This window comes from Coregonus lavaretus (genome assembly GCF_964263955.1).
Source record: "Coregonus lavaretus genome assembly, chromosome: 27".
In the NCBI taxonomy this organism is placed as follows: Eukaryota; Metazoa; Chordata; class Actinopteri; order Salmoniformes; family Salmonidae; genus Coregonus; species Coregonus lavaretus.
In genome coordinates, this window is record NC_140014.1 from 42,700,419 (window position 1) to 42,711,970 (window position 11,552).

At 44.8% G+C, this 11,552-nt stretch overlaps 2 protein-coding genes across 2 annotated transcripts; one reads left to right on the forward strand and one right to left on the reverse strand.

Annotated features, from left to right (window-relative positions):
* The first annotated feature begins 184 nt into the window (after positions 1-184).
* nusap1 (nucleolar and spindle associated protein 1) lies at positions 185-8,578 on the forward strand. The gene is made up of 12 exons (XM_084144194.1): positions 185-383; positions 563-634; positions 823-1,044; positions 1,269-1,440; positions 1,618-1,713; positions 1,814-1,926; positions 2,088-2,138; positions 2,320-2,516; positions 2,785-2,948; positions 3,867-3,983; positions 4,106-4,223; positions 7,914-8,578. Exons 1-12 carry the CDS (start codon positions 306-308, stop codon positions 7,999-8,001), a joined length of 1,488 nt encoding a protein of 495 aa, XP_084000320.1. The 5' UTR covers positions 185-305; the 3' UTR covers positions 8,002-8,578.
* On the reverse strand, positions 8,025-10,573 carry ndufaf1 (NADH:ubiquinone oxidoreductase complex assembly factor 1). Its single transcript, XM_084144516.1, has 4 exons — positions 10,099-10,573; positions 9,259-9,437; positions 8,985-8,989; positions 8,025-8,769 (listed from the first exon to the last, which is right to left on the reverse strand). The coding sequence occupies exons 1-4, from the start codon at positions 10,099-10,101 to the stop codon at positions 8,693-8,695; spliced, it is 264 nt and encodes an 87-aa protein (XP_084000642.1). The 5' UTR covers positions 10,102-10,573; the 3' UTR covers positions 8,025-8,692.
* Positions 10,574-11,552: the final 979 nt, after the last annotated feature.

Consider the following 11,552-nt stretch of genomic DNA (forward strand, 5'->3'; position numbering starts at 1 on the left):
TTCAAGTGTCTTATGTGGTTCTTTTTTCCCGTGGTTTTATCGCCATCTAGCGGAGAACCTAGGTGCCAACGGGAATATTTGTTGATTGGTCGCAAGGTACTTCCGTATACATCTGCCAGCCAATCAAATGGCCTATTCTCCAATTTTTTGAACCTCCGCATTTTAACGGTCAGGCGCGAAAGATACATTTAGTTGACTGTGTGTGTGTAGCGTTACTCGTTCAATAAACAGGAGCTGATTCATAAAACGAGTTCCAGTGGCACTGGCAAGCACATTGTTTTTTTTATTAAGCTAAAACAAGAAAAATGGACTTGGATTCCATGAAGTATGCCGAATTGCGCAGTCTTGCCAAGGAGGTTGGGCTCAAATCCTCAAAACTGAAGGTAAATCGCAAACGATAGTTAAGAGTTATTGCATTGGGTTGTTTGTTTGTGTTGCGAGTGGTTAGTTAGTTACAATACCTAACGTTAACCAGATAGCTAGCTAACTAGCTATTATCCAGCTCGTTTGTGATGCAGTGTACCTTGCTAACTGTGTTCGACCTGTGTCCACTGCTACACAGGCTGATAAGCTTCTGAAGGCGCTCAAGGAGCATTTCCAGCAACAACAAACTCAGGAAGATGTTGCAGTGGACGTAAGTTCTGGCTTGAAGCTCCCTCCCTCTTCTGTTCAAACGATCACACTTCAAACATGAGATGCTATGTATATTTTTTGATTCCTCTTTAGCTTGCTTTGTTTCTTTATGTCTGTAGATAGATCTGTTTTGCAATGTCATTGTAATTATTGCTAGTAATAGCAAACCTCTGATGGTCGTGTATTTAGCAGGGAGTTGAGACTGGCGTTGATGCACAGGATAACACGGTTAACAGTAACTCAACCCAGGATGACAGCAATTCGGCACAGGTTGATGAGCTTTCACCAAAACCTCCAGCTCAGGAGTTTGTGACTAAACGTCGTTGTAGAGGGCAACGGAAGACGAGGAAGGAGCCTGAAGATGAGGAGGCAGAGTGTGAGCCAGCCAGAGCGCCACTCAAACCAGCCGAGGTATGGGACCACTAGGAAAATGAATGTATGCACTCACTATTGGAAGTCGCTTTGGAATAAGTGCATCTGCTAAATGACTAAAATGTAAGAGGTGTGAGAAGACCTTGAGAAGTGTTTTAATGCACTGAAATAGTGCTGTGCATGTACCTCTGTCAACCAAAAAAATGCATTTTTGCTTTACATTTATCGAGGAATAACAAGCTAAACTAGTGTTTTCAATATAGGTTGTTAACAAGGTGACTGAATCCATCATCGGCAAAGGCAGTGCCAAGAGAAGGAGGGTGTCTGCCGTTAAGGATTCTGGGGTGGCTGTGCCACCATCAGTGGAGGGGTCACAAGACGCCAACGTTGAGACACAGCCTGACTCTGAACACAAAGTTGCAGCAGTGATGTTTGGTTAGTCTGGAAGACTCTAAAGGCCATGATGATTTTTTTTAGACTTATTTTTTTGCAGAAGTCTTATGTGGTTGTGTCCCTGTCCTTTTTTGTTTATGAAATAGGTGACTACATGAGCATCAACTCTGGGTTTTAATAATCTTATTATTGATCACGTTCTCATATTGCTTTGCACAGGAGAGGGACAGAAGGTGGTGAAACCAGTAGGAAAGATCCCTCGCCATGAGGGGCTCCTGAAGAGGACTAAACCTATGCTGAAGCCTACTACACCAAGTTAGTCATCTGAATTATATTTGCCGTAGCTACATGATCTAAAGCATGTACAAACTCTCAGTTCTGTCATTAAAATACTAATAACCACTTTCTATTTTAGACTTCAGAAAACTCCACGAGGAGCATTTCAAAAGGATGGAGTCAATTGATTCATACGTGGAAAGGAAGACCAAGCAAATGGGTTCGTTCAGAAATTCAGTGAATGAATTGAAGGTAATGAATTGTATATAACGTCATAGTGGAGATCGTTGGGATCTGGCCATGGTGTGGTTTTCATTTAAATATTAAGCCCAACAATGAAAAATTGTTTTATTGTAGTCATCATTTATACATTTTGCAAGTAGTTAACTATAAACACTCTCTTTATTATTCAGGTTCTTTCAGATAAGACTCTTTTGAAACCAACGGAAGGAAAAACTCAAGCAGTAAGTAGACTTTTTGGTTTCCATAGTTGTAAAAAGTGAAGTACTACAACCAATGAAACATTTTTCCTTTCAAATGTAAAACCAGATGGCTATTTTGAGAGGGATGATCCCAAAATCATCATCCCAAAACATCCCAAAATATGTTGATTGGTGTGGTCAATGTATTGATGTGTTTTTGCAGAGCTCAACCTCGAGCCGTGCCCCCCTGTTCAGCCCTGCATCCCAGAAACCAGCTACAGACAGACACAGACTTACCCAGGTCTCTGCCAGCAAGCCTGCTACCGACAAACGCAGACTCTCGGCCAGAAAACACCCCCAGAAGGACACTGTTGTCCCATTCAGACCCACAGTCCTGTCTGCTCGCCGGATCAACGTTCGGTGAGACACTCAAACATTATTCGTCTGAGTATTCCTGAGTATTTTAGCAGTGCTGAAGCTTCTAGGTGTCTATGTTGATTTACCACTTCTGATTTTAACATTCACATCATTACACAAGATGCACTGTCATGAGTTGCTAACTGGCTTAGTTCAGGTGACAACTATGTATTGACATTTCTTTGGGAAGGATTTAGCTACTTCTGAATACTATTGTCAGTTTGTGGAATGAAACTGTATATAGTCAGTCCAACTGTTGGTTTGTGTTCAGGTTCTCTCAGGCTACCCAGGATAATGAGCACAAGAGGTCCATGGTGAAGACGCCAGCACGCATGTCAACCCGCGTGGACCTCCTCACTCCTGGGAAAGAGACTAAAGTTGGAGGGAAACTTGAAGTCAACAAGACATTTGTCCTCTCCAGCACAAAGACCCCAGGTAACTATACTGAACAAAAATATAAACACAACATGTAAAGTGCTGGTCCCATGTTTCATGAGCTGAAATACGATCCCAGAAATGTTCCATACGCACAAGAAGCTTATTTATCTCAAATTTTGTGCAGAAATTTGTTTACATCCCTGTTAGTGAGCATTTCTCCTTTGCCAAGATAATCCATCCACCTGACAGGTCTGGCATATCAAGAAGCTGATTAAACAGCATAATTACACAGGTGCACCTTGTGCTGGGGACAATAAAAGGCCACTCTAAAATGTGCAGTTTTGTCACGCAAACCACTGCCACGGATGTCTCAAGTTGAGGGAGCGTGCAAATGGCTTGCTGACTGCAGGAATGTCCACCAGAGAATTGAATGTTCATTTCTCTACCATAAGCCGCCTCCATTGCTTTAGAGAATTTGGCCGTATGTAAAAATGTGGCAGTATGTCCAACCCGGCCTCACAACCGCAGACCACATGTAACCACGCCAGCCCAGGACCTCAACATCCGGCTTCTTCACCTGCGGGATCGTCTGAGACCAACCACCCGCACAGCTGATGAAATTGAGGAGTATTTCTGTTTGTAATAAAGCCCTTTAGTGGGGAAAAACTCATTCTCATTGGCTGGGCCTGGCTCCTCAGTGGGTGGGCCTATGCCCACCCAGGCCCACCCATGGCTGTGCCTCTGCCCAGTCATGTGTAATCCATAGATTAGGGCCAAATTAATTTATTTCAATTGACTGATTTCCTTATAGGAACTGTAACTCAGTAAAATCTTGAAATTGTTGCATGTTGCGTTTTGTATTTCTGCCTAATATACATCCTGCTAAATGTAGATTAATTTAAGTAGTCTTTACTAGTTTTTTTCTATGCACTGAATGTATCCCTTACTGGCTTTTATTTTCTTTATTTTATTCAGCGTTTGTGTTTAATGCAAACACCAGTGTTCTTTTTAACTCTCCTGAAACCAACAAGAAGGCCAACTTTGATCTGAAGGCCAGTCTCTCTAAACCTCTCTCCTATAAGCCTCATAAGGGTAAGATATGTCACCATTCAGATTCTGACTGTATACCAGCGCATTCAGCACGAGCCTGGTTGTCTGTAGGCTAATAAAAACATTTTATTTTAGTGGTCATCGTTTCTGGTCTGCCTGTATAGGAAAGCTGAAGCCATTCGGAGTGACCAAAGAGAACACAGTGGACCAGTCCATGACCAGCCAGTCTATGACCGTTCCCTCCCACCAGAAGAACTACAAACAGCATCAGGTTCAGACAAGGTCAGTATCCGGAACAACCGGTTAAAAGTGGAGGGGGGAAATGTATTGAATTCCTGGCTCTTTCTCAATTCACCTTTCCTTGATTCCTCAAAACATTATTGGAGAGGAATGTCTGAGGGAAGGGACTTTGGACCTTGTCCTCCATCCACAAGATGGCGCCGACATACATGGCAGCTCTGCTTCTAGCTCCTAAGCAACTTTGCAGTATTTTGTTTGTGTTATTACATACAGCCGGAAATAACTTTTGGATATCAGAGCGGCGGTAACTCACCAGCGTTACGACCAGAAATACAACTTTCACGAATTGGATGCTTTGCTCGTACCCCCCAGGGCAATTGAACTTATCCCAGAGGCTGCTCCAAGACGCCTCCGGCGGAGAAGAGGTATTCGGAGTGGACTTCTAGTCCGACACCATCTACCAGAGGGAGAAAAAAAACTCTAGATCACCTTTACTCCACACACATAGATGCTAACAAAGCTCTCCCTTGCCCTTGATTTGGCAAATCTGACCATAATTATATCCTCCTGTTTTCTGCTTACAAGCAAAAGCTAAAGTAGGAAGCACCAGTGACTCAGTCAATCAAGAAGTGGTCAGATGACGCAGATGCTAAGCTACAGGACTGTTTTGCTAGCACAGACTGGAATATGTTCCGGGATTCTTCTGATGGCATTGAGGAGTACACCACATCAGTCACTGGCTTCATCAATAAGTGCGTCGATGACGTCGTCCCCAGTGACCGTACGTACAAACCCCAACCAGAAGCCATGGATTACAGGCAACATCCGCACTGAGCTAAAGGGTAGAGCTGCCGCTTTCAAGGAGCGGGACTCTAACCCGGACGCTTATAAGAAATCTCGCTATGCCCTCCGACGAACCATCAAACAGGCAAAGCGTCAATACAGGACTAAGATTTAATCGTACTACACCGGCTCCGACGCTCGTCGGATGTGGCAGGGCTTGCAAACTATTACAGGCTACAAAGTTAAGCACAGCCACGAACTGCCCAGTGACACGAGACTACCAGACAAGCTAAATTACTTCAAAGCTCGCTTAGAGGCAAACAACACTGAAGCATGCATGAGAGCATCAGCTGTTCCGGACGACTGTGATCACGCTCTCCGTAGCCGATGTGAGTAAGACCTTTAAACAGGTCAACATTCACAAGGCCGCAGGGCCAGACGGATTACCAGGACGTGTACTCCGAGCAGGCGCTGACCAACTTGCAAGTGTCTTCACTGACATTTTCAACCTATCCCTGACTGAGTCTGTAATACCAACATGTTTCAAGCAGACCACCATAGTCCCTGTGGCCACTAAGGTAACCTGCCTAAATGTCTGCCCTTTCCCAGCTGGACAAAAGGAACAACTATGTGAGAATGCTATTCATTGACTACAGCTCAGCGTTCAACACCATAGTGCCCTCAAAGCTCATCACTAAGCTAAGGATCCTGGGACTAAACACCTCCCTCTGCAACTGGATCCTGGACTTCCTGACCGGCCTCCACTACAGCCCCGTTGATGAGAATGAGGGTGTGCTCGGTCCTCCTTTTCCTGTAGTCCACAATCATCTCCTTTGTCTTGGTCATGTTAATGATTGTGTTTTGAGTCGTGCTTGGCCATGCAGTCATGGGTGAACAGGGAGTACAGGAGGGGACTGAGCACGCACCCCTGAGGGGCCCCCGTGTTGAGGATCAGCGTGGCAGATGTGTTGTTACCTACCCTTACCACCTGGGGGCGGCCCGTCAGGAAGTCCAGGATCCAGTTGCAGAGGGAGGTGTTTAGTCCCAGGATCCTTAGCTTAGTGATGAGCTTTGAGGGCACTATGGTGTTGAACGCTGAGCTGTAGTCAATGAATAGCATTCTCACGTAGGTGTTCCTCTTGTCCAGGTGGGAAAGGGCAGTGTGGAGTGCAATAGAGATTGCATCATCTGTGGATCTGTTGGGGTGGTATGCGAATTGGAGTGGGTCCAGGGTGTCTGGGATAATGCTGTTGATGTGAGCCATGACCAGCCTTTCAAAGCACTTCATGGCTACAGACGTGAGTGCTACGGGTCGGTTTATAGGGGATGTTGTTCCCACTGTGACTATTAAAACCTAACCAAACCAAAAACCGTGGATAGATGGCAGCAGTCGCGCAAAACTGAAAGCGCGAACCACCGCATTTAACCACGGCAAGGTGACTGGGAATATGGCAGAATACAAACAGTGTAGTTATTCCCTCCGTAAGGCAATCAAACAGGCAAAACATCAGTACAGAGACAAAGTGGAGTCGCAATTCAACGGCTCAGACACGAGACGTATGTGGGAGGGTCTACAGACAATCACGGATTACAAAGGGAAAACCAGCCATGTCACGGACACCAACATCTTGCTCCCAGACAAGCTAAACACCTTCACCGCTTTGAGGATAACACAGTGCTACCGACGCGGCCCGCTCCCAAGGACTGTGGGCTCTTGTTCTCTGTGGCCGACGTGAGCAAGACGTTTAAGCGTGTTAACCCTCGCAAGGTTGCCGGCCCAGACGGAATCCCTGGTCGCGTCCTCAGAGCATGCGTAGACCAGCTGGCTGGAATATTCTGACATATTCAATCTCTCCCTATCCCAGTCTGCTGTCCCCACTTGCTTCAAATGTCCACCATTGTTCCTGTATCCAAGAAAGCAAAGGTACCTGAACTAAATGACTATTGCCCTGTAGCACTCACTTCTGTCATCATGAAGTGCTTTGAGAGACCATGACGAGACCGCCTACAGGGAGGAGGTGAGGGCCCTGGCGGAGTGGTGCCACGAAAATAACCTCTCCCTCAACAAAACGAAGGAGCTGATCGTGGACTTCAGGAGACAGCAGAGGGAGCACGCCCCTATCCACATTGACGGAACCGCAGTGGAGAAGGTAAAGGGCTTCAAGTTCCTCTGAGTATTGACAATCTGAAATGGTCCACCCACACACTGTGGTGAAGCAGGCACAACAGCGCCTCTTCAACCTCAGGAGGCTGAAGAAATTCGTCTTGGCCCAACTTTGACAGACGCACAATTGAAAGCATCCTGTCAAGCTATATCACCGCCTGGTACGGCAACTGCACCGCCCGCAACCGCAGGGCTCTCCAGAGGGTGGTGCGGTCTGTCCATCGCATCACTGAGGGCACACTGCCTGCCCTCCGGGACACCTACATCACCCGATGTCACTGGAAGGCCAAAAAGTTAAAAGGGCATCAACCACCCGAGCCACTGCCTGTTCACCCCGCTATCATCCAGAAGGCGAGGTCAGTACAGGTGCATCAAAGCTGGGACCGAGAGAATGAAAAACAGCTTCTATCTCAAGGCCATCAGGCTGTTAAATAGCCATCACTAATAATGTGTATATACTGTATTCTACTGTGTTTCAGTCAATGCCACTCCGACATTACTCATCCTAATATTTATATATTTCTTAATTCCATTCATTTACTTTTTTAGATGTGTGAATTGTTAGATACTACTGCACTGTTGGAGCTAGGAACACAAGCATTTCGCTATACCTGCAATAACATCTGCTAAATATGTGTATGTGACCAATAACATTTGATTTGATAAGGAGATGAGGAATCAAGGAAAGACTGAGATTGAGAGCCTCTGTTTTGAAACTTGTTTTCTCTCCGAATGGCTTGAATGTATAACCTGTTATGTTGATTTCCCTATTGCTTTTATTCCAGGGAGGAAAGGAGGACAAAACAGACTGAAGTCAGGAAGCGGAAGAAAGAGAAGCTGCTTGGAGCCAGACGAGGCCTCGTCTTGACCTGATTATTCTACACTTTTACTCTTGTGAAGTTTAAACCGTGTTATTTCAGACCTGCTGATTTGATGCCTGTCCCCTTTTTGACGAAGAATAGTCCCACTTTCTCTACTTTTTCCTCTGTTCTACTTTGACTTTCAGTTCCAACCTGTTTTATGATTGTTCGATTTTAGAAACACCTAACAACTTTTTTAATAAACGTTTTTTATTAATTTAGTATGGTACAAATAATGTTTAATCTTTTGTATACCAGTGTCATTGGTAGACATTTACATTACATTTTAGTCATTTAGCAGACGCCCTTATCCGGAGCGACTTAAAGTAGCGAGTGCGTACATTTTTGTACGTTTTTTTAAATCTTCACCGTACTGGCCCCCCGTGGGAATCGAACCCACAACCCTGATGTTGTAAGCACCATGCTATACAACTGAGCCACACAGGACCATAGTCTAAAATGTTGTACAGTTTGGTCATATCTAATTCATGTGAATTGTATGTTGTTGTTTTTTTTATACCATTTCGAACATAGCTCATGTAAAGCCAATGTAAATACCGGTAGTAAAAAAAAAAATCATTTCCTAAAGTAGTGTAACGTTTCTTGTTGTTATTGAGGACTTGGTGGGTGATGCTTGTTGTCCTCGGTCTTCAGGGGTCCTCTTGTATACCTCGTATGCAGACTCCTCTGTGTGTGCGCGATCGTTAGGTGGCTATGAAATCAATCTCCAGTTGAAACGGACCATCGGCCTTATCACTCAACATGATTCCAATGGTGTTGACTTAAGAACAGAAGATCCAGGCATTATAATTGAGTTAGCATAGAATCCTTTTGTCTGTTTACTTGCTTGTATGCTTCTCAATTAACATATTTGAAACAGAATTTTGTTAGCATAGCAAGTAAATCGTGATACCTCCCTTCTGCAATGTAGTACCGTAAGAAAATCCATTGATACCTTGTCTAACCAGAGGGGATTTTGATCACATTGTATCCTACCGTGACTAGAGGGAAGTATTTTGAGCATGGAATTTGTAAAGGAGTGATCATATGTTAGTCTTTTGACCCGAACATATTAGCTCTCACAAGATCACACAGTGATACCAGAAATACAAGTACTTAGCGTTGTCCCAGATGTGTTAGTGCTGTCATGTCAACTCCTTTGGCATGAAGGCACTAACAGACTGGTACCCAGGTTAATATGTACTGTGTGGGACTCAAACCACTGAAGACAGTTCAGTACTCAAATGAAAAGAAACTCAGGAGACCTGGCTATACTGTATCTTGCCAGTAAGGCCCTCCCCATTTGTACAGGAAGTAACTGTACATGTCATCCTTCTGGTGGGAGAAGTAAGTCCCGGCACCGACGTTGATCATCCATGGACACCCGGCACCACAGATGTGCAGGGTGTTGAAACTGGACCAATCATGATGCTTACTGTCAAACGGACCCTGTAAAAACCAGGTTTAGGGTTAACATAATAAATGGATACTTTAAAACTAATTCTGTAACATGAAAGGACATGCTCATCGTTTGGGGAGGAAAGACTAGCCTGAGTGCCAGTCTGTCTGCGATCATGCCAAGTTGTCATTCCATAAGGAGTTGGCAAGAGAGCAGAAACAGCATGGGCACCCAGGCTACATTTAAGACAGCATTATTCACTAACCATGGGCACCCAGGCTACATTTAAGACAGCATAATTCACTAACCATGGGCACCCAGACTACATTTAATAATAATAATAATAATATAATATGCCATTTAGCAGACGCTTTTATCCAAAGCGACTTAGTCATGCGTGCATACATTTTTACGTATGGGTGGTCCCGGGGATCGAACCCACTACGCTGGCGTTACAAGCGCCGTGCTCTACCAGCTGAGCTACAGAGGACCACTTGAGGTACAGAGGACCACTATTTAAGACAGCATCATTCACTAACCATGGGCACCCAGGCTACATTTAAGACAGCATCATTCACTAACCATGGGCACCCAGGCTACATTTAAGACAGCATCATTCACTAACCATGGGCACCCAGGCTACATTTAAGACAGCATCATTCACTAACCATGGGCACCCAGGCTACATTTAAGACAGCATCATTCACTAACCATGGGCAGCTTGGAGCGCAGTATCCACTATAACGTGTCACTCCATCCCGGGGGGGAGCAGAGCAGAGTTCCACACACCAGATATGTAGCATTGTTCTTGCCCAGCTTCAGATGGCTCTCTGGCCCTCTAAACTCCTAGATCACTCTGGTCTGCTCCAGAATGTGTTCAACCAGTTGTTTCCACTCCGGCCCTGTCCAGCAGCCCAGAAACTCATTCTTCATCAGGGTAAAATGCTTCCTCATCCCCTGCACTATTTTTTGGAAGTCAAACTTCTTCCAGATAGGGGTGTTGTCCTGTGTCTGGCCTGGATGTCTGTACTCTCCCCCAGATACGGTCCTACATCCCACAGACAGCTGAGGGCCCCCGGGATGAAGAGTCTCTGTAGCCAGGAGCCCAGAAACCTTACTGCTGGGGTGAAATGTGTAGCCCTTGACACGGCCATGATAGGTAATCCTGGTGTTGAGAAAAAGACAAAAAATAGGTTTTCAAGTCGTGACTGTCAATATGATCAAATAAAACGCATCAGCCAGGGCATTCTCATGTTCTTAGCCATAGGTAGCCCTTGACCATGACTCTCAGTTCCATTACATTACACATAAGAGTCATAGGATGAAGGTGTCTTCTGTATGTGGGTGTTTTGTTAAGAGTCCCAGCGCTTGAACCGAACAGTAACACGAATCGCTTGCGGTACGGGGTTGGAAGCACAAGGATCTTTCATATCAGCAAAAAAAAAAAACGTTAAATTGATAAACACCTTTATGGGGCTAGGGTTCCCACACCGCCATATTTCGATGTTACAGCGCTTGTTTATGGAAAACAGACGGAAGACAGGGTGGACTATCTGTGCTTATAGCTATCTGCGTCTCCGAACCCCTGTGTGTAAACGGAAGACGGTGTTGTCACTGAAAAATACTGTCGGCTGCAACTGTGTTAAAAGCGGTTAAAACAGTGTACAGTAAGTGTTTATTTTGCATTTATGAATGTATTTGGATGTGATATGAAACTAGAAGGATTTATGCTTCTAGAACCATACCGCAATTGAGAATCGATTCACGTTTAGATAGAGCCAATTCACCTTTAAACAGAACATGTAAGGTCCTTGGACTAGAAGGAGTAACGTTAGGCTCCTTTGGTTCCATTATTGGGCTAAGCAATAGGTAGATGGCCACATCAATATTTTGTAGCAGGGCATTCTGGTTCATAGCCACGACGACAAGCTATTTGATGAAGTGAATCGCCGAATGTACACTATCAATAAGCTAGTTTTGACAGTACATAGCAAGAACCTCGATGTAGTTACTTACTCAACGACCAACGTTACACATTGACTGATGGCTTTAGCTAGCCAGCTAATTTTTGCCGGTTGGATCTGTCTTTGTGAATTGATTTAGAACTGGCCTTTTGTTAGATTGCATTGTGTTCATCACTCACAGCGTAGAATACATATGATAAC